The sequence below is a fragment of the Lepus europaeus genome, chromosome 20 (assembly GCF_033115175.1).
Source record: "Lepus europaeus isolate LE1 chromosome 20, mLepTim1.pri, whole genome shotgun sequence".
NCBI classification, from domain to species: domain Eukaryota; kingdom Metazoa; phylum Chordata; class Mammalia; order Lagomorpha; family Leporidae; genus Lepus; species Lepus europaeus.
In genome coordinates, this window is record NC_084846.1 from 6,207,695 (window position 1) to 6,229,968 (window position 22,274).

The 22,274-nt window shown below is 59.2% G+C and overlaps 1 protein-coding gene across 1 annotated transcript; it reads right to left on the bottom strand.

The window, feature by feature from the left end:
- Positions 1-560: 560 nt before the first annotated feature.
- On the bottom strand, positions 561-22,067 carry NCAN (neurocan). Its single transcript, XM_062178919.1, has 14 exons — positions 21,991-22,067; positions 20,281-20,694; positions 16,122-16,296; positions 15,890-16,017; positions 15,234-15,527; positions 14,150-14,731; positions 12,658-13,953; positions 6,278-6,394; positions 5,270-5,383; positions 3,906-4,064; positions 2,960-3,042; positions 2,118-2,262; positions 1,091-1,273; positions 561-817 (listed from the first exon to the last, which is right to left on the bottom strand). The coding sequence occupies exons 1-14, from the start codon at positions 22,058-22,060 to the stop codon at positions 672-674; spliced, it is 3,906 nt and encodes a 1,301-aa protein (XP_062034903.1). The 5' UTR covers positions 22,061-22,067; the 3' UTR covers positions 561-671.
- Positions 22,068-22,274: the final 207 nt, after the last annotated feature.

The window sequence follows — 22,274 nt, forward strand, 5'->3', positions numbered from 1 at the left end:
GCCTGGGGCCGCTGGGTGCGACGCCTGCCCTCCATTGCCTACTCTAGCTACGCCCTAGCTCTGATGCTTCTCCTAACTCCGAGGACACCGCTGATCCCAAGTCCTTCCTAAAATTCGGCACACGGCAGTTCCACGCCCGGTTTGACCAAAGACTGGACTTGAGCTAGAAGCCAAGGTCAAGGAGAGGGCAGAGGTCGGGGGCCAGCCAACGGCCGCTGGTTGCACCGTCTCTCCCCAAGGCTCTTGATCTTAAGTGGAGACTTCCGCCCGGATGGGGGACAGCCAACCATTCACTAAGCCTGAATCTTTGCCCTGAAAGGTCCGGTCTTAATCCAAGTGCCAGCCCTTGCACGGGTCTCAAAGCCTTATCCCAGCACCGCCAATCACTCGGGCAAACAAAGGCAAGGCAGAGTCCCCTTGGTCTTGTATATTCGTGAGCAAGCAGGTGCATCCAGGGTGTGGCTTGGCCACACGGGACTTTCGCAATACACGGACCTCGTGTGTGAACGCCAAGGAGGAGGAGGGGGCTCTGTACAAAGGGTTATGCGTGTGGTTTGGGGTTCAGGGGCTCCCAGACGCTCTCGTCTCTCTCTGGGCTCTGTCTCCCCACGCGAAGGTTCCGGAAGGTTCTGTTGGGGGAGGGGGGGAGCTGTGCTTCTTCCTCCTGCGGTTCAGCAGAAATTCCCTTCCTCCTTCTCCCAGTCCTCTGCCGGGGGCTGTTTGTGCTTTCTGTGTTCCTTGTGTGATTTGTGGTGATGGTGCTGGTGGTGGTGCTGGTGGTGGTGATGGTGTCGCCGCATCCGGTGTGACCGTCTGGCTGCAGGTGGGCGGTGGGGAGGCCCGGACAGGAAGAGGCAAAAAAAAAAAAAAAAAAAAAAAAAAAGGCCTGCAGGAGTGGCTTCGACGCGGGGGAGGGGAAGTGGAGGCAGACCCCGCCCCACGTGATTGGCAAGCTTGTGCGGTGGGCGGGGCAGGCCAGAAGCCGGTTCGCCCGCCGGCCGCCGCCGTGCACGCGGGTGCAGGGGGATGTGTTGATGGGAAAAGCCTGGGCTGGGGTCTCCCGGGCTGGGGGAGGGGAGGAGCCACTTACGTTTGGTGCAGACAATCTGGGGTCTGTCCCATTTGCCGTTGCTACGGCAGCGGATGGTGGCCACGTGGTGCTGGGAGAAGCCCCCGTCGCACTGGTAGCGCACGGTGGCGTGGACGTTGTACTTGGCCTTGCGGGCGCCGACCAGGGAGGCGTTCTCCACCGCGGGAGGGGGGCCGCACAGCACTGGGGACACAGGGGCCTCTGGTTAGGGAAGGGGGCGAGCCCGAGACTGCCGGCCCCTCCCCGCGCCTGCTCTGATCGCCCTGGGTTACAGGTGGCTGTGTCCACCCAAGCCAGGAACTCCCTAGGGGCCCGGACCGCACACAGGGACACGCCCCGCCCCCTGATTGTCACAGCACCGCTAGGGCAGCACTGGGAACAGCGGGGGCAGGAACTTGAGCAGGCGGAAAAAAGGACCTCGGGGCCAGTGCCTGCGGTGCGGGCACAGCACGTGGCCGCCGGTTCGAGTCCCGGCCGCTCCACTTCCGATCCAGCTCCCTGCCAATGCGCCTGGGAAAGCAGCGGACGATGGCCCAAGTGCTTGGGCCCCTGCACCTGCGTGGGAGACCGGAAGAGGCACCTGGCTTTGGATCGGCACAGCTCTGGCCTTTGTGGCCAATTGGAGAGTGAACCAGTGGATGGAAGATCTCTCTCTCTCTCTCTGCCTCTCACTCTCTGTGTAACTCTGACTTTCAAATAAATAAATATTTAAAAAAATAAAAAAGTTAAATAAACTATGAAACGCCACATTTCACCACTTGGGCAAAGGAGAAGCTGGAGGAGGGGCAGAGTGGGTGAGGAGTGACAGGAGGCGGGGGCGGCGAGCTCCCGCCCACTGCGCACCTGCGGCGACGGTCACTGGCTCCCACAGGCGAGCGCCCGCCTATGGCAGGTGGTCACTGGCTCCCACAGGCGAGCGCCCGCCCACTGCGCACCTGCGGCGACGGTCACTGGCTCCCACAGGCGAGCGCCCGCCCACGGCGGACGGTCACTGGCTCCCACAGGCGAGCGCCCGCCCACGGCTCACCTGTGCCCTTCTTGCACACGTAGGGGAGGTTGTAGTTGCAAGGGACGTCATTCCAGCGGCCGCTCTCGTGCGCCACCATCACCACGCAGTCCTCGCCCCCCGCGAAGAAATTGTCCGGCTGGTTCTCGCGCCAGTTCTCGTATTGCTGCAGGAGGGACCCGCGTCCCAGCCCAGCCCAGGCTCAGCCACCGGCTCAACCCCGGCCACATCCCTCAGACTCATCCCAGGGACCCAGTGTTCCCGTCCCGACCGCGGGCACTGTCCGGCCTGTGAGGTCCTCCTCCCTGGCCGCCCTACTTCCTACCTCCTCCCAGCCCCCTCCTTGTCTGTTTCCCCATTGGGGTGGCTTTTAGATAAATACTTGGACAGAATTCAAAAGATGACCTCAGCGTGGAAGTCCAGGAGGGCTTCCCGGAGGAGGAGTCTGCAGGAGAGCTGAGGACCCTTTGAAATCTTTTTCAGAAAAGTGTCCTGGGCCCCAGGAACACGATTGACAACATTGGAGAACTGGTGGGGGCCAGGGCGTGGCTCATTGTCAAGACACTGAATGCCTGCTGCCACATTGGTAGTTTAATGCTGTGTGAATTTCCCCTCCACGGGGAGGGCAGGTGTGTGTGGAGGGGAGAACGCCCTCAGCAGGTGGCCAGGCAGAGGGAGCAGGAGGAGGCACCAGCCCCCAGTCTTGTGTTTGCAGCCTGAGTGAAGCTGGGGCGGGGGTGAGGGGGACAGGGCCTTCGCTGATGCGCCATTGCCAACTCCAGAATCTCAGAGGGTCCCCCCGCTTGCCTCCTTGACGCCCAAGAGGGTAAACCGAGGCCAGGGGGCAGGGACCCGCCACTCACCAGCCCTGTGTTGTCCGTCCACTGGAAGTCCCTCTCCACGATCCTGTCGTTCAGCCCGATCCACGTGTTTTCGTGCCCAAAGCCTGCAGAGGGGGGAAGGGGGCGTGAGGGCTGGGAGCTGGCCCCTCCTGTGCACCACCGGGGCAGGGGAGGAGGAGGGGGTGCGACCCCTCTCCCCAGCCGGGGAGGAGGACCCAGGGCCCCTTGGCCGCCCCGGGTATGAGCTGGAGGCGACCCGAGCCCCTTCCACTCTGGGCACGCCCAGCAGGGATCCTGGCTGCCCTCTTGCCTGGGCAGTAGGGCTGGGGCAGGGACATGGCGTGGGCGGGACTTGAAGCCCCAGCGGGCGGTGCCGGGCGGGGGACTGGGTGTTGCTGGGTAAGCAGGGGCTTTGGGGACGTGGAGGAGATGGGAAGCCAGCAACAAGCAACCCAAGGATCCACGGGGCCACTGACTACACAGAGCGGTGAACAAATGGCAGGAGAAAAACAGCGAGCGCCGGGTTGAGCGAACGCCACGCTCTGCTGTGTGCTTCACGTCAGCCCACACATCACAGATGTCGCCCTCCGTCACCCTCTGTCCCCTGGCCCTGTGGTATCTGTGTTAGCACACTCAGGCTCTATTACCCAGTACAGATGAACATAATACAGTACCGTACAACTATTAATAAAGATATTCTTTGATTAGATATTTACTTGTCTGTCTATGTCACCTCCCAACCTCCCTGTGGACATAGCAACATGTGTCTTGCGCACTGTGGTGCTGTGGTACCTGGCACACACAGTATTTGGTGAATGACCGACTGAGTGAACCCATGGACGTGGGAATTAACAGGGGGCCAGGGCTTGGCTTAATGGGCACAGCTATGGAGAGGTGGCGTCGGGCAAAGGGGCCACCCCCGCCCGCCATGCTGGCTGGGACCCACCCCCCGCCCCGGAGTCCCTACTGTTGATGAAGCTCTGCTCCTCGACAGAGTGGACGCTGGTCAGATGGCCGGCCCGGCGGCGGCAGTCCCTCTCGGCGTCTTCCCACGCCCGCCGGTGAGCGAAGTAGCGGTAGCAGTGGCCCTGGAACTTGTGCCAGCCCCGGTCACAGCCCTCAGTGTCTGGGAGCGCGAGACAGGTGCGTGACGAGGGGCTGGCCTTGGCTCATCAGCCAGGAGCCCAGCCAGCCCCTGAGCAAGGGGGCCATCCCAGGGTCACCTCCCCATCACCCACCCCCATCCATGTCCCCTCTTTCCTGCTGGTGGAGGTTGAAGTTCAAGGTCATTCTCTAGGCCCCGCCCCTGCCCAACATCTCAACATTTCCTTCTCTGATTGGCAGGGCCACACCCCTTGGCTGGGTTGGAGGTGAGGAAGTGCCCTCCGGGAGGGCACTTAGGCGACTCTGGCAGCTCTCTAAGGTGTTAGATACAGGGGCCGGTGCTGTGGCACGGTGGATTTAACCACCACCTGTGCTGCCGGCATCTCATTTGAGGAATGGTTCAAGTCCCGGCTTCTCAACTTCCTTCTGATCCAGCTCCCTGCTAAGGCGCCTGGGAAGCACCGAGGGATGACCCAAGTCCTTGGGCCCCCGCCACCCACGTGGGAGACTTGGATGGAGCTCCTGGCTCCTGGCTTTGGTCTGGCCCAGCTCTGGCCGTTGCAGCCATTTGTAAAGTGAACCAGTGGAAGACCTCTCTCTGTCTCCATCTTTCTCTATAACTCTGCCTTTCAAATAAATAAATATTTATTCGAAAGGCAGAGTTACAGAGAAGCAGAGAAAGAGAGAGAGAGAGAGAGAGAGAGAGATCTTCCATCCGCTGGTTCACTCCCCAGATGGCTGCAACAGCCGGAGCTGGGCCGATCCAAAGCCAGGAGCCAGGAGATTCCTCTGGCTCTCCCACATGGGTGCAGGGGCCCAAGCACTTGGGTCATCTTCTACTGCTTTCCCAGGCCACGGCAGAGAGCTGGATGGGAAGAGGAGCAGCCCAGACTCAAACTGGCGCCCATATGGGATGAGGGCATTGCAGACGGTGGCTTTACCTGCTATGCCACAGTGCCGGCCCCAATAAATAAATATTAAGAGAGAAAGAGAGAGAGAGAGAGAAATAGTGGATACAGGTCAGTTGTGATCATCTGTGGATAGTGAACCAGCAGCTAGAAGAAGCCTCTCTCTCCATCTTTCCCTCTCTAACTTTCCAAATAAATAAATCTTTAAAACTCCACAACTCACAATTTTCCTCCTGTAGGGTTCACAGCCACGGAACCAGGGGAGGAGACCCAGAGCGTGTCAGGGAGCCTGCGCTTGCCGGCGATGCGGCACACTCACCTTTCTCACACAGGCTGCCCCCGTAGCTGGGGAGGCAGAGACACACAAAGCCGTTGACCTCGTCGACACAGGTGCCTCCGTTCTCACAGGGGCTGCACATGCAGTCATCAATGTCTGGCGTGGAGAAGGAGGGGCCGAGTCAGAAGGGCAGCTGTCCCTGGGCTCTGAGCACCCCCTCCCTGGGGAACCAGGCGAGACACAGGGTCACGATCCGACCCCGTATCCTGCACCCGACTGTGGCATTGGTGGTCTGTGCAGGGTGGAATCTCATACAAGTACCATAAACTAGCATTACTGCACTCCTATGCGGACGGACGCCGCACTTGTCACCAAGTATCTGGATTTCTACTGATGCTGAGGGCAGCTCTTTTACCAATTCTGTGTCCAACAATGCTTGAAGCTCCTGTGACATTAGGGGAGTCACTTCTCTTCCTTGAGTCTTTGTACAAAATGGTGACAAATCATGGCACCCTTTCTGGGGTGGTTCTACCTGGAGACTCAATGGAAAAGCTCCAGAAATTATATTGTTTACATTTTTTATAATTAATTGTAGTGTGGTGGAAGCACAGATCTTAATAAATTATATCATTTATGGTTAAGGCTTAAATTTCATAATTAATCATAGTCTGGTGGAAGCAAAGAGCTCAAGAAATTATATCATTTATATTTATTGTTTTAATTTTATAATAATGCTGTGTTGGGTCTCGGGGCTAGCATCTTATGGTTCCGGTGGTGGTGCCTACACCCCTGCTCACCCAGGAGCGGGTGGGAACCCCAGGGACACATCACCCCTTTATCTTCCTTCTGCATCCCTGCCTGGTAGTAAGAGCAGGCAGCAGCCCTGAGCCTCGGCCCAGATTTGGCTTTAACTAGGGCTTGATTTAGCTGGACTCAAGGAGCGAGGTGCGGGGAGTGGCTTTTGGTGAACTCCGAGTCCCGCGGGCTTTGGCCACCCCAGCAGACCCCCGGGGTCTGCAGTGAAAGCCTGGGTTGGGGGGGGGCACTCACCAATCTCGCAGTTTTCCCCGGCAAAGCCTTGGTCACAGCTACAGCCGTACATGGTGCTGTTGGCACTGCACGTGCCTCCGTGTAGGCAAGGGTTGTTCTCGCAGGGATCCGAGGGTGCTGCAGGAGGCACGGGCCATCGGGTCACTTGTCTGCCTTAGAATGCAGTCCTCATGCCCTGAAGCTGTCTCATCAAAGCCTTCTCTGTGGATGGGGCTGGCACTGGCATCCCATACAGGTTCCAGTTCGAGTCCCAGCTGCTCCACTTCCGATCTAACTCCCTGCTTAGGCACCTGGTGGGTGCAGGAGCCCAAGCACTTGGGTCATCTTCTACTGCTTTCCCAGCCCATCAGCAGGGAGCTGGATTGGAAGTGGAGCAGCCGGGACTCGAACCAGAGCCCATATGGGGTGCCGGCACTGCAGGAGGGGCCTTCGTCTGCTACACCACAGCGCCGGCCCCGGCTTAACCTCTTTTGCCGTAACCTTAGCGAGCGTCATTACAGGGATCATAACCACGGGCCGTGGAGCCAGAGACCTGGTTCAGTCCTTGGCTCTGCCACACCCTAGGGGACCCGGGGCCCGTCACGGCTCTGAATGTCAGCTGCCTCACGGAGCCGGGCACCTCAGGACGTCTCCCCTGGCCCCGCCCCCATTCCCAGCCGGGTTTCCCCAGGTGCAGTCCGAGGGGTCTCCTCTGCTTTCTGGGAACCCAGACGCCTTGGTGGGGGCTCCCCAACTCCCGGAAGAAACTGCTTCCCTTCTGGAATGAGAGAGGGGCAGGGCAAGAGCCGCCCTCCTATGCCCGCCAACCCCAGGGTCTCCCAACACCCAAGCATTCCTGGTTGGGCGAAGCCAGGGCACAGCAGGGGGCCCAGGCCTGGCTGTTGCAGGCATCGGGGAGTGAACCAGCAGAAGAGCAGCTCTCTCTCGCTGTCTCTCAAATTAAAAAAAAAATGACTAAGTAAAATTGTGAAAAAGAAATCGAGCTGACATGAAGCAGTGGGCTCTCCCAGCCTCTGCCTTCACCCTCCTCCTAACCCAGACTCACGCCAGGTCCCTCCTCTGCCTGGACTGCTCCATGGCTTCCCCGTTGCCCACAGAAGAAAACCGACCTCTTCATCACAGTCCCCGGGGCCCTGTGCGACCTCCGCCAGCATCCCCCATGCTCACTCGGCTCCAGCCACGCTGACACCCCTGGTCCTCCAGCAGGCCAGGCGTGGCCCTGCCCCAGGACCTTCGCACAGCTGCCCCCTCTGCTGGGGGCGCTCTCCCACCAGACTCCGCGGCTCCTCACTCCTCCCACAGCTGCTCAGGCCATTCCTGGTCGTCCCTTCCACCTGTGGTCCCCTCCCCCCCCCTTGGTTCCTTTATCTCTCCCGCCATCATCACGTTCTCACCACCAGCAGAATGGACTTCCGTTAGTTTGTTTCCCTCTCTCCCTAAAGCAGCGATGTTCCAGGTGGCGGCTGCCAGGCTGCTCGTGCTTCAGTGACTTAGAACGAAACAGGAGTAAACACGCAGGGCGGTCGCGTGGTGCAGAGGGTTAAGTTGCTGCTTGCAATGCCTACATCCTGCACCGGAGCGCCTGGTTCGAGTCCCGGCTCTGGCTCCTGACTCCAGCTCCCTGCGCATGCGCACCCCGGGAGGCAGCAGTGATGACAAAGGTGCTGGGGTCCCTGCCACCCACGTGGGAGGCCCAGATTGGGTTCTGGACTCCTGGATTCAGTTTGGCCCAGTCCTGGCTGTTGCGGGCTTTGGGGGAGTGAACCAGTGGATGGGAGAGCTTGCTCCATCTGTCTCTTTATCTCTGCCTTTCAAACAAAATGAAAAGGCTGAGTCTCGTGGTGATTAAGCTGCTGCCTCGCCCACTTATCAGAGTGACAGGTTCAAGTCCCGGCTGCTCCACTTCCAATCCAGCTTCCTGCCGATGTGCCTGGAAAGCAGCGGGTGACGGCACAAGAGCTTGGGTCCCTGTCACCCATGTGGGAGCCCCGGATGGAGCCCCTGGTTCCTGGCTTCAGCCTGGAGAAGCCCTGATCATTGTGAATATTTGGGGAGTGAACCAGTGAATGGAAGATTCTCTCTCTCTCTCTCTCTGTTTTTTTCAAACAAGCAAAAGTGAATAAACAAACAAGTTTTCAACATGAAGACGAGGGGCACAGCAGGTTAAGCCGCCGTCGCTGATGCCAGTATGATCTCTCCCTCTCCCTCTCTCTCTCTGGAAATGCTTTGCAAATAAAAAATAAATCTTTAAAAATTTTTAAAAAATAAAACAATGCGCCTTGCGGCGCCGGCACACTGGGTTCTAGTCCCGGTCGGGGCACTGATCCTGTCCTGGTTGCCCCTCTTCCAGGCCAGCTCTCTGCTGTGGCCAGGGAGTGCAGTAGAGGATGGCCCAAGTCCTTGGGCCCTGCACCCCATGGGAGACCAGGAGAAGCACCTGGCTCCTGCCATCGGATCAGCGCAGTGCGCCTGCCGCAGCGCGCCTACCGCAGCGGCCATTGGAGGGTGAACCAACAGCAAAAAGGAAGACCTTTCTCTCTGTCTCTCTCACTGTCTAACAACTCTGCCTGTCAAAAATAAAAAAAAATAAAATAAAATAAAACAATGACTTCATTTTTTAAACAGGTTTCTTCTTTACCTTTAAAGACTTATTTATTTATTTATTTGAAAAGCAGAGCAAGGGAGGGAAAGGGAGAGAGAGAAAGAAAAAGAGACTTCGCACCCACTGGTTCACTCCCCAAACGCCCGCGGCAGCCAGGGCTGGGCCACACTGAAGCCAGGAGCCCAGAACCCAATCCGGGTCTCCCACGCAGGTGCAGGGGCCCAAGCACCTGGGCCGTGTTCTGCTGCTTTCCCAGGTGCCTTAGCAGGGAGCTGGATCGGAAGCCGAGCAGCCGGGACCTCAAGGGCCCGGGATGCCCAGCGTCACAGGCGGCAGCTTAGCCTTAAATCTTTTTGAAGCAACACAAGCGCAGCTCCTCACGGCCGTCACTGGGTGAGGTCTACACATGACCAGCTTTGAGACTGGAATACAGCAGGCGCTCAATGATTGCTTTCTAACTCGGCGAAGGCAGCAGCTGGCTCTCCCGCGCTAGCACCTGTCCCGGCGTTGGCTGGGGGGTAGGGGGGTTGCCTGTGCCCCTTAGGGACAGCACAGGGGCTCGTGGACGGTGAGGCCCCAGCACGTGTGTGTGCACACGCGTGGGGCTGCCGGGCGGCGGGACGCGTGAGCGCCGCCAGGTGCCCTGTGCTGCCAACACCTGCCCACAGACTGGCGGTGACTCAGTCGCTCGCTCGCTGGTGCTGCGTTTATTTTTGGCTTCATTAGCATTTCTGCTGCAAGTGGAGGGAGGGAAGGCGCCTGGGTCTCCCCCGGCTTCAGCTTGGAGCCGAGAATCCAGCCCCGGCCCGGGGCTGCAGGTGCTGCGACCCCCAAGACGATGTCTTTCGCACCCCGGTCTGCTTTCCCTCCCACTTCTCTGATGGCCCCCGCCCCATCTCCTCTGGCACCGAGGAGCCTCCCTGCCCCTCCCCATGGCCCCCTACCTGGGTAGGTCCACCACATGCCCAAGGCTTCGTGTCTACTCATTTATTTTTAAGATTTATTTATTGGGGCCGGCGCTGTGGCGTAACAGGTGAAGCCGCCGCTTGCAGTGCCGGCATCCCATATGGGCGCCGGTTCGAGTCCCAGCTGCTCCACTTCCCATCCAGCTCCCTGCTGTGGCCCAAGTCCTTGGGCCCCTGCGCTCTCGTGGGAGACCCAGATGGAGCTCCTGGCTCCTGGCTTTGGATCAGCGCAGCTCCAGCTGTTGTCGCCATTTGGAGAGTGAACCAGTGGATGGAAGACCTCTCTCTCTCTCTCTCTCTCTCTCTCTGTGTGTGTGTAACTCTTACTTTCAAATAAATAGATAAATCTTTTTTTTTTTTTTTTAAAAAAAGAAGCCAGTTAAGGCACCTGCACCCCACCTCAAAAGACCTGGGTTCAACTCCCAGCTCCAGCTCCTGCCTCCGGGCTTCAGCCCCAGCCTGTTCTTGACGGCTACAGGTAACTGGGGGAGAGCATCAGTAGATTCTCCCCCCACCGCCTCCAATAAATAAATAAAAATCAAATGTGTTAATGTGGGTTTTTACAAGTCAGAAAAAGTGTTTCTTTTCTTTTTTTTTCTTTTTTTTTTCTTTTTTTTTTTTTGACAGGCAGAGTGGACAGTGAGAGAGAGACAGAGAGAAAGGTCTTCCTTTTGCCATTGGTTCACCCTCCAGTGGCCGCTGCGGCCGGCGCACCGCACTGATCTGATGGCAGAAGCCAGGGGCTTATCCTGGTCTCCCATGGGGTGCAGGGCCCAAGCACTTGGGCCATCCTCCACTGCACTCCCTGGCCACAGCAGAGAGCTGGCCTGGAAGAGGGGCAACCGGGACAGGATCGGTGCCCCGACCGGGACTAGAACCCGGTGTGCCGGCGCCGCAAGGCGGAGGATTAGCTTAGTGAGCCGCGGCGCCGGCCAGAAAAAGTGTTTCTTAATTAATTTAAAATGCATTTACTTCTTAAACTGACATAATCCACTTTTAAATGTTTATTTATTTTGATTTTGTTTGAAAAGCAGAGTTAGAGAGAGAGCGCACGCGCTTCCATGCACTGGTTCGCTCCCCAAATGCCCACACTGATTGGTGCTGGGCCGGGCTGTCCGGAGCTCCAGCTGGGTCTCCCACGAGGGTGACAAGGACCCAAGTACTCGAGCCATCACCGCAGCCTCCCAGGGTGCGGGTCGGCAGTGGAGGCGGGACTCGAACCCGGGGCCCCCTAACACGTGATGTGGGCGTTCCAAGCAGGGGTTTAACCACTGAGCCACAGTGCCCACCTCTGCTTCATCCCTTTTATAAACAAAAGTTTATCTGACCGAAAGCCCCAGCTCAGATTAAAAAAAAAAAAACTGCTGGGAGCGCTGGCCGGGCTGCAGGGGGCAGCCCTGGCCCCAGGGAGAGGGGCAGTGGCTTCCTCTGGACCCCACCGTGCACAGAGCAGCAAACGTCAGGTGGACTTGGTGCCGAGTGAGGCTTAGCCTCTGGGTCGCCAGGCAAGACCTCCAAGGGCACTTGAAAAAAAATTTGTGGAAAATGCATATTATGAGAAAACTATGCGTGGATTTCAAAAGCTTTTGCACCCCAATAAGCTCATATTTCAATTCTACTTTCCACGAACTTTAAAAACTATTCATCTACATGGAAGGCAGAGAGGCGGACAGAATGAGGGAGTAGCGGCTCCCGGGTGCTGGTCCACTCTGCGTGCGCCCACAGCGGCCGGGCCTGGGCTGACTCAGTGCCGGGAGCCGGGAGCTCCGGCCAGGTCTCCGCCGCCGCCCCCCGGGGCTGCCGTAGCAGGAAGCAGCAGCCAGGAGCCGGATCCCAGACACTCGGGTGTGGGACGCGGGCATCTTACTTCCCTCTTAAGAAAGACTTTATTTATTTATTGAAAGGCAGAGTGATGGAGACAGAGGGAGAAACAGGAGAGCGAGCGAGCGAGAGAGATCTTCCATTCACTGGTTCACTCTCCAAATGGCAGAACCAGCCAGGGGTCTCATACAGGGGTGGCAGACACCCAAGTCCTTGGGCCATCGTCTGCTGCCTCCCAGGCTCGTTAGCGGGAAGCTGGATCAGAAGGCCTGGAGTGGAACCAGGCAACCCTGAGAGAGAGGCCGCTGCTGTCCCGTGACAGCTCAACCCACTGCACCACAGCACCCGCCCTCAAGGCAGGGATCTGCACCAGCAGGCTAAATGTATGAATCCTTGGCTGTGCCTCCTACCTCCCTGAGCCTCAGCTGTGCAGTCTGTAGAATGGGCTGGGAGGGTTCGCTCAGCAACTCCCAGCCCTCCCCAGCCTCCACTTTCCCTGCGCCTCGCGACTCCCCCCTCCATGATCCACGTCACCAATTTCCAGGCCCAACTTCCACTTGTGCAGAGATCTCTGGGCCGTACCCCTCCCACTGCCACGCCCACTCACATGGCCACGCCCATGCCACGCCCCTCGACCTAGCCACACCCCCTCCAGCCCATGCCTCAGAGCTGTCTCTGTCCAGCTGTGGGGGAGTCTCTGAATGCCAGTCCCCCCCTCTACACACAAACCCAATGGCCTGCCCCAAACTAAACCCATCCCCCAACCCAAACAACCCCACGGCCCATCGTACCTACAGCTTGGCCGCTGGAACAAACTCACTGTTAAAAACCAGACTCAGTTCCACCTCCTGGGCCTTGCCTACGCCGACCCCTCTGCCAGGGTCGCACTTTCCAAAACGCTCCTCCACCTCACGAGCTCGCACCTCCAGTGCCGCCCCCTGCTGGAAGCCCCCAGACCCCCAGGGTCAGCCCTGGACCTTGAACCTACTTACCCTCCTCTGCACTCCCATTCCCAGGGCTTCCCAGCAGCACCGGCTCCTCTCCGCTCGCCACCTCCTCCCAGAAGCCGTCCACTGCTGGGCTCCCGGCCAAGAGCTCCAGCCGCAGGTCCCCTGTGCCCTGGGACACAGGTGGCAGGGTGCTGGGGGCGTCCCACGGCACCGCAGGCTCCCCGGAGGGAGCTGAGACAGCCTCGTCCATGCCGGCTGTGGTGGGTGTGCATGGTGGAGGAGAGACTGACGCTCCAGGTGTCCCCTCGGCCACCGTCCGGCCCTCCGGCTCTGGCTGGGGTTGGAAGCTCGCGGTGGCCAGGATGGACGTCGCCAGGGCATCAGTCTTGTCCCCCTGGTCTGGGGACGTGAGGGACGTCGTCACCCTGCTTGCATCGAACGTCACCAGAGGGCGCCAGGTGGGGCTCTCAGTCCCCTCAATCATGAGCGATCTGGATTCCCAAAGGCCGGTGGTGTCGCTGGATTCCGGCGTGACCGAGGGACCCGCGGGATCCACCGTGGGTCCTACACCTGCAGAAGCCCTAGGCCCCAAACTTGGGGTGATTCTGGGCACCACAAAAACTCTAGGGTCCCCTGAGGATGCTGAAGGGGGGGTGGAGCCCACCTCCTCCGTGGTGGCCTGCAAGCCGGAAGTGGGGCTCTCTGCCCTGTTAAAGACCCCAGACGCTGACCCCAAGATGTCTCTCACGCTTGTGGGCTCGGCGGCAGCCTCCGTGGGGGTGACATCAGCCGGCGTGGCCCCGCCCACGGAAACCCAGGGGCTGCGGCTGGCGTGCTGTGAAGGGCTGGGCCCCCCAGCGTCTCCGGGGGAGTCCGGGCTGGCTCCAGTTCCTGTGTCCGTGGCTGTCGTGGGTGTGGCTTCTCCCCCCAGCCCTGCTGGGTGCCAGGAGGGGGAGGGGGCAGTCCCCTCCGTCTCTGTCGCAAGCAAGGATGTGGCAGTAGCGGTGGCCTCGCGGTGGCCCTCGGTGGCACCCTCCGTGGGGTCTGGTGTGAGCCCTCGTTTGGGGGCACGCAGCATGGCTATGACGGGGAGGTCTGGGGATGTGGCTGTGGGGGATACCCCCCAAGGAACTGTGCTGGGGTCTTCAGAGGGGCTGGGGGCCGGGACCGTGGCCTCCGTGGGGGACCAGGACAGGCTGGGGGTGGCTGGTTTCCCGCTGGGGTCCGCAGATTCCTTTAACTTCAGGCCAGGGGCCCTGCTGGGGCTCGGGGGGCTGGCTGGGGCCACGGTCGGAGGCCACAGCCGGGGCTGTGCAGGGCTCCTGCCACCACGGGAATCTGTAACAATGCCCACGAACGTCATTTCGTGGTATAACTGTGTCTCAGCAGCTGCACAGCTCCTGTGTCGCCCCCAGACTCTAGGTCTGGGACTGGGGGCTTCCTCCGCCCCTCCCCCTTGCCTGGGGCTAGCCCTCTGATCCCCACCCCCACCCGCCCCCCGGGATCGCCCCCACGCCCCCTAGACCTGGCTCACCAGCTTCAGGCGCATCAATTTCATTGGTCAGCATGACCCAGGGACTCTGGCTCCGGCCACTCCCCGGCGTCTCCGTGGCTTCCGTGGCCAAGGGAGGTTCCACGTGATTCCCAGCAGCCTCCGGGCTGAGGGGCTGGGCGCTGGCCTCGAGACCCCACTCCACCCCTAGCTCCTCTTCCTGCAGCTGGAAGTGGCGCCCGTTCAACCCTTTAAAACGTCCTCTCCTCCACGTGGGGCCCGTGGGGGCATCTGTGGGCGTGGACGCCGCGGGGCCTGCGCTGATGCCACCGGGGCTGGGGGCCACGGTGCCCAGCCACGCTGCCTCCGTGGGCCACGAGGCCAGAGTGGGGCTCCCATAGGTAGGGCCGGGGTTCTCCTGAGACTCCTGCTTCTCCACCACGAACAGGGGCTCTTCTTCCCCGCTGGACAGCAGGGGCTCCCGGGCCTCGGGCACAACCTCCTCCTCCTCCCCCAGGCTGGGTTCCAGATCTCGCACCGGGGGGCCTTCTGCCGACAGAATCTCCCCCTCGTCCCCAGAGGAGGGAGTCTCTGGGTCTCCATGGTGTGGCGTGGTGTGATGAGCTGTGGGACAAAGTGGAAGAGGTTGGGTTAGGCTTAGGGACTGCCGGGGAAGTTCTCCCTGCAGTCTGCCTACATTCCAGCATGCTGCAGCACAAACTATCCTGGCTATCCCAAGAGCGAATGTCAGCCCAGATCCCGCCCCTGAAGTGGGCCTGCCCAGGGCACAGGGCCAACAGGCTTATAGGGGTGGTCCCAGAGCGGACATGCTCCACCCAGGGGCGGGTCTTTCGGGGTTCTGAAGCCTCAAGACCTTAAATACAACAATTTGATCAACGCATGGCCTCATCTGGGGCTGTTTAACTTCCCACCAGTGCGAGGCTCCTGGGAAAAGACCAGCCGCAGGGGGCGTGGTCCTCACCGGGGGCGTGGCTGATGCACACGCACGTTTCCACGTGTCTTCTGGAATGGACACACCCCTAGGGCGTGGCCTCAAGTGGAGGGGCGTGGCAACCAGGAGGCCCGCCCCTCTTGGGGGCGTGGCCTCAGCAAAGCCCCTGCGCACCTCGGAAGCAGTAGGCGTCGAAGCGGGCGGCGGGCGCGGGGAAGCCGGTGCGGTTGGCGAAGCGGTAGACGGTGCGCACGCCCGGGGCTGGGCCCCCGCAGCGCCGGCGCGGCGTCTGGATCGGGTAGCGCACGCTGCCGTCCGCCAGCCAGCCGGGGTCGCACTGGTCCAGGCCCTCGTGCCAGGCCAGGTGCAGCTGTCCCACGGAGGCCAGCGTGGCGCCCTGGCGGCGACACTGGGCGCGCGCTCCGGCCAGGGTCAGGCGGCGGGCCGGGCCCACGTAGAAGACTTCACCTGCGGGGAGAAGGTGAGTGGGGCCAGGGCCCCCTGGGGACGAGGAGGGGGCGTCTCTCTCCAGGTAGTCCCAGCAGGGCTGAGTTTGGGGGGTCGTTACCTCCTAGGTTCTAGCAGGAGGGGGCGCTAGCCTGTTTTTACGAACCAATCGAGTGGGGGACTTCAGAGAGGACAAGACGCGAGGTGGGGTGGGCTCAGAGGGTGGGCAGGGAGGGGCCGGGGGCTCAGGGGAGGAGAGGGGCTCGGGTCTTGGCTGCAGGTTTAGAAAGAGATGAGCCAGGAAAGCCGCAGAAGCGCTTAGAAGGGATGAGTGGTGGGGGTGGGAGAGGTGGGGCGCAGGGGCCCGGAAGTGCTAGACTTACCCCCCAGTTCTCGGGCAAAGCAATACACGTCGTAGAGTTCCTGGGGGTCTCGCCTCCCATAGCTCCGAACTCCCGGCTGGCTGCTACGGTCGCCATAGCAACCGGGCCGGGACTGAGTGATGGGGTACCTGACAACGCAAGGACAGAGTTAGGGCTCGTGTGCTCCTGGGGGCCCGAAGGGGCTTCTTTGCCCAGAGGCTAACTCCACCCCCCCCATACACCTGCTGCTCACCGGACGGTCCGGTCAGCGAGCCAGCCGGCGTCACAGTTGTCAAACCCATCCTCGAAGGCTGCCTGCAGGTGCCGCGGGGCCGCGATGATGGCCGAGCTGAGACGGCAGGCCTCCTGGGCCTCGGCGAAGGTCAAGGCGTACCGGTCCCGGGCTGCCCGGTAATGGAAGACGACGCCTGTGGGGAGAATGTCCGGGATGCTGGGGACCCCTTAGTCTGGAACCTTCTTTCTGGCAAGATGGCCACCCCCTTCCCGCCCCGGTCTGATAACTACAGGATCCTGACACGGGGGGAGTAAGCGTGCCATGGCCCCATTTTGCTGATGGGGAAACTGATAACAAATGGCATCAGAGGGCTCAGATCTGCCAAACACGACGTGAAAAGCGCTTATCCACACCTTGTCGCCAAACTCTTTAAAACAAGAGTGGAGAATAAGGCTCGGAAAGACGGAGGGACGTGACCAAGGTCACAGCTAGGCCTCAGGCAGAGCCGAAATTCCAATCTGGGAAGATCTGACTCCAAAGACAGTGCTCTGTATACTCAGGGTGTATGCTAGCGGTGGTGGAAGGCACGGGGGGGGGGGGAGAGGGAGAGAGAGAGAGAGAGAGAGAGAGACAGAGAGAGAGAGAGAGATGGAGACAGAGAGAGAGAGAGAGGGAGAGAGACAGAGACAGAGAGAGAGATGGAGACAAAGACAGAGAGAGGGAGAGACAGAGAGAGAGGGAGGGAGACAAAGACAGAGAGACAGAGAGAGACGCAAGAGAGAGAGAGAGAGAGAGAGATGGAGACAAAGACAGAGAGACAGAGAGATGAAGACAAAGACAGAGAGAGGGAGAGATGGAGATGGAGACAGAGAGACTGAGAGATGGAGACAGAGAGAGAGAGAGAGACAGAGACAGAGAGACAGAGAGATGAAGACAAAGACAGAGAGAGGGAGAGAGAGAGAGCGACAGAGAGAGACGGGGGGGGGGAGGGAGAGGGAGAGGGAGAGGCTGCCTTTTCGGAATTCAGTACATGTGCAATCACGGGAGCACAAGCAGCCATGGGAGACCAACCATGGTTCTTGCTTGGCTTGGGAATGAAGTCACGGAAGGCTTCTTGGAGGAGGTGACATGGGAGCAAGGATGTGACGCACCCATCACAGGCTCACGGCAACTCAAATTCTGAATTAAGGATGAAAGATATGGATGAACAGGACAAAAGAATCAGCTGTCGCCCTACGGGGAGCTGTGTCCTTGGCATCAGGCTGGTATACAGCAGGTGCGCAAGTAACGCTAGGTCGAATGACTGAGCAAACCCAGAGGTGACATTCACCTCCCTGACCATGAATGAGGTTTGGAGAAGGGAGGTCTTCCAAAGGGCACGATGGGGCGGCCCCATGAAATATGAGGTCATCACACAGGAAGGCGATTGTGGTTAACAATAATGCGTGGGGCCGGCACAGTGGCAGAGCGGGTAGAGCCACCACCTGCAGTGCCAGCATCCCATGTGGGCGCTGGTTCGAGTCCCGGCTGCTCCACTTCCCATCCAGCTCTCGGCTGTGGCCTGGGAAAGCAGTGGAGGATGGCCCAAGTGCTCGGGCCCCTGCACCTGCGTGGGAGACCCGGATGGAGCTCCTGGCTCCTGGATTTGGCCTGGCATAGCCTCAGCCATTGTGCCCATCTGGGGGAATGAACTGGCCGAGGGAAGAGCTCTCCCCCCACCCCCAGCCTTTCAAATAAATACATAAATCTTTAAATAAAGAAAAGAGTATTGAGCGTCTTCCCTGTGCCTGATCCTGCTCTGGACAGCAGGAAGGCACATTACAAAGTCCGAGAGAAAAGATTAAAAGACTATTTTGGTGCAAAAAGGCTCTGAAGTCCATGCATATGAAAAGTCTTCAAAGGCTCACGGAAAATGCGCATAATGGACAAACTGCATGGATTTCCAATTTTTTTTCATGCCCAAATCTCTCTCTCTCTCTCTCTTTAGAGGCAGACGGAGACCCTCTCTGCTAGCTTGCTCCCCAAATGCCCCATGACAGCTGGGGCTAGGCCAGCCTGTGGCTGGGGGCTGGGACATCAGCAGGTCTCCCACGAGGGTGGCCGGAAGCGACAGCCTGAGACACCCCCTGTGGCCTCCCGGGTCTGCAAGGGCAAGAAGTTGTCAGAGCCCAGCCAAGCCGGGGATAGAGCCCCGGGCGCTGTGATGTAGGATTCCAGCACCTTAACCACAAGGCAAATGCCCCCCCAACTATCTTTTTCTATTGCCTTTTTAAAAAGGATTTATTTATTTGAAAGGCAGAGAGGCAGGGAGAGAGAGAGAGAGAAAGGTCTTCCATCCGCTGGTTCACTCCCCAGATGGCTGCATCGGCCAGAGCTGCACCGATCCGAAGCCAGGAGCCAGGAGCTTCTTCTAGGGCTCGCATGCAGGTGCAGAGGCCCAAGCACTTGGGCCATCCTCCACTGCTTTCCCAGGCCATCACAGAGAGCTGGATTGGAAGTGGAGCAGCCTGGACTCGAACCAGCGCCCATATGGGATGCACTGCAGGCTGGGGCTTTAACCCACTGCACCACAGCACCGGCCCCCTAAACTTATCTTTTAATTGCATTTTCCCATGAATGTTTTGAAGTCCCTTCATATTTAAGCTTTTTTTTTTATTTTTATTTTTTTATTTTTTTGACAGGCAGAGTGGACAGTGAGAGAGAGACAGATCTTCCTTTTGCCGTTGGTTCACCCTCCAATGGCCGCCGCGGTAGGCGTGCTGCGGCCGGCGCACCGCGCTGATCCAATGGCGGGAGCCTGGTGCTTCTCCTGGTCTCCCATGCGGGTGCAGGGCCCAAGCACTTGGGCCATCCTCCACTGCCCTCCCTGGCCACAGCAGAGAGCTGGCCTGGAAGAGGGGCAACCGGGACAGGATCGGCGCCCCGACCGGGACTAGAACCTGGTGTGCCAGCGCTGCAAGGCGGAGGATTAGCCTGTTGAGCCGCGGCGCCGGCCTTTTTTTTTTTTTTTTTTTTTTTTAATTCCTCCACCTTAATCACTTAGGAAAACAGAAACTAGCCAAATCTATTTCAACAGAATGAATTTAATACAGGAATCGGCTAAAGAGGGATTCAAGTACTGTTATTTACTCTATGTTTTTAATCGACTTACTTTTTTGGAAATGGCCTCACTTTTTAAAGGAAGCTTAAATGCAGTTATTTTGAAGGGAAGCTTGCATTCCTTCTTTGGAGAGAAAGCCATTACCCTTTGTCTTATGTAAAAATCAGGTAGCCGGGGCGGGTGCTGTGGCACAGTGAGTTAAGCGGCCGCCTGCAACACTGTATCCCGTATCAGAGTCAGTTACAGCCCTGGCTGCTCCGCTTCCCATCCAGCTCCCTGCAAATGCACCTGCGAGGCAGAAGGGGACGGCCCGAGTGCCTGGGCCCCTGCCCCAGTGTGGGAGACCCGGATGGAGCTCCTGGCTCCTGGCTTCAGCCCAGCCCTGGCCTTGATAGCTATATGGGGAATGAACCCGGAGATAGGAGATGGAAGCTCTCTCTCTCTCTCTCTCTCTCTCCCCTTCTCCCTCTCCCTCTCCTTCTCCCCCTCTCTCTCAATCTTTTAAATTTAGAAATTAAAAAAAAATTAAATTAGATGACCATAAAATCCCACTACATACTGCAGCCTGCAGGACTCTGAAGCCACTTGGCCTAAAAAGAGGGTACAGGGGCCGGCGCTGTGGCACAGTAGGCTAAGCCACCATATGGGCGCTGGTTCGAGTCCCGGCTGCTCCTCTTCTGACCCAGCTCCCTGCTGCTGGTCTGGGAAAGCAATGGAAGATGGCCCAAGTGCTTGGGCCCCTGTACCTACATGGGAGACCCATGGAAGAAGCTCCCAGCTCCTGGCTTCAGATTGGCCCAGCTCCACGTGGGGAGTGAACCAGCAGATGGAAGACTTCTGTCTCTGTGTCCCTCGCTCTCTCTCTCTCTGTAACTCTGCCTCTCAAATAAATCTTAAAAAAAAAAAAAAAAAAAAAAAAGAGACTAGTACCCACGGAGATTTCTCTGTTGACTTTACCCTAAGAAGTTGAGAGGAAGCCCCTGCTCAGGGTGAGATCTGTGGTGACACCCGGTGGGTGGGCTTCAGGCTCAGTCCCTCCCCTGCCCGGCCTCGTCACCTCCGCTGTCCCCAACTGACCCGTCACCTCCAGTGGCACCAGGTCCTGCTCGTCCTCGATGCCTCTCACCACCTGGCAGCGGTAGAGCCCGGAGTCGCTGGCCCTCAGCGGCCCCAGCAGGAGCGTGGCGTTGGCCCGGCGCCGGGGGTAGGCGGGCAGTGACACTCGCCCCTGCCAGCCCTTGGCCACCCGCACCACGTTGTCCTTGGCCACCAGGATGGGCACGTCCTGTCGCTGGCCCGACGCCGTCCGCACCTTGGTCCACTTGATGCGAGGGGCCTCTCGGGTGGCAGCCGGCCGTGGCTGCAGGGTAAAGAGACAGGGCAGGGCCACCAGCTCTGCCAGAGCGGCCCGGACGGCCCCCGAGCCTAGCTTCTGCATATGCAGTGCCTTCTCGGTGGCCGTGGCCGTGGCCGTGGCGGCGTCCTCTGGGCCTGGGGTGCAGAAGGCAGACAGAGTTCTGATGAGAGAGGCGGGCACTCTGCCAGCTCCCCCCCCCCCCCAAGGAGGAGGGAGGCCACGCTGGGGGAGGTTAGGCGTCCATCCAACACCACAAAGCAACACCCGAATCCATGAGATTAACTGAGCCACCAGGAAAGCAATGAGATCAAATCCCTTCACCAGGGCTGTGGTGTAGGAAGCTATGCACCCGCCTGCAGTGCCAGCACCCACAGGGGCGCCGGTTCGAGTCCCGGCTGCTCCACGTCCAATCCAGCTCCCTGCTATGGCCTGGGAACGCAGTAGAAGATGGCCCAAGTGCTTGGGCCCCTGCACCCATGTGGGAGACCCTGAAGAAGCTCCTGGCTCCTGGCTTCAGATCAGCCCAGCTCTGGCCATGGTGGCCATTTGGGGAGTGACCCAGCAGGTGGAAGACCTCTCTCTCTGTCTCTCCCTCTCTTTGTCTGTAACTCTACTTCTCAAATAAATAGATTAAATCTTGGGGGGAAAAATCCCTTCACCGTTTCGCCTCCACCCAAGATGCAGATTTCGCAGGCCTGGTGAGTGGCCGCCCACTGTCACCAACTCTCTGTGTGGCCTTCGGGAAGTCGCTCGCCTTCTCTGAGCAGAAGGCCTGCTTGGTGGCAATCAGCTCACTTGATTTCATTCATTAACTTTTAGGTTTACGTCTCTGAAAGGCAGAGAGAGACAGAGATCTTCCACCCACCGGTTCACTCCCCCAAATGCCCGCAACAGCCAGGCAGGCTGGGCCAGGCAGAAGCCGGGAGCCGAGAGCTTCATTCGGGGTAGCCGGGACTCAGTCCTCCAGCAGTGACCTGCTGCCGCCCAGGGTGCGCATGCGCAGGGAGCTGGGTTGAAAGCAGAAGCAGGGACTTGAACCCAGGACCTCTGATATGGATGCAAATGTCCCACATGGCGGCCTGATCACCACACCAAACGTCTGCCCCAGCCCGAGCTCCCGATGCCAGGACAGGCACACAGACCTGTACTTCCGCGCCCCACCCGTAGCAGACATCACCAATCAATCTCCGCACTGCTCTCACTCCCCACCTCCCTCTCTTTCTAGCTCATTTCAGCCAAAACGGTGCTGGCAGTGACTAAAAATAACCTCCCAGGTATCTCGTTCGCTTTTGATTGTTCAAAGAACCTTTTTCATCTGTTCTCACTTTAGTCTGGAGACCAAGCCGGGGGACCAGCAGGAGAAAACTTGGAATTACAAAGTTGCCCTATCTTGTCAGTGCGCCAGACCCCCTCCCAACGAACCCACTCACCCTGGTCCCCAGCCACAAAAAGCAGCATCGTAATCAGCAGGCCTGAGGCCCAGACAGATGGGGCCCCCATCCTGGACCTGGAACGAGAGAGGGAGGGAGGCAGGGAGGAGGGAGGGAGGCAGGGGTGAGGCTTAGTATAGACTTCTTAGACACTCGGCACAGACCAACCAAATCCCTCCATCCTACCGATCAAGACACCGGAGCTCAGAGAGGCCCCTGTGTCGCTCGAGGTCACACAGCAAATGAGCACAAGGGCTGAGCCGGGATTTGAACCCAGGGCCATG

What these genes read in the sequence shown, in the direction of transcription:
- NCAN (XM_062178919.1), bottom strand. Translation starts at nt 22,060, where the DNA reads ATGGGGGCCCCATCTGTCTGGGCCTCAGGCCTGCTGATTACGATGCTG. An exon ending in CTCGCTGACCGGACCGTCCG is followed by an intron (nt 16,018 to 16,121) that starts GTGAGCAGCAGG and finishes TTGCGTTGTCAG; the next exon opens with GTACCCCATCACTCAGTCCC. An exon ending in GGACGGACAACACAGGGCTG is followed by an intron (nt 2,263 to 2,959) that starts GTGAGTGGCGGG and finishes TCCCTCCTGCAG; the next exon opens with CAATACGAGAACTGGCGCGA.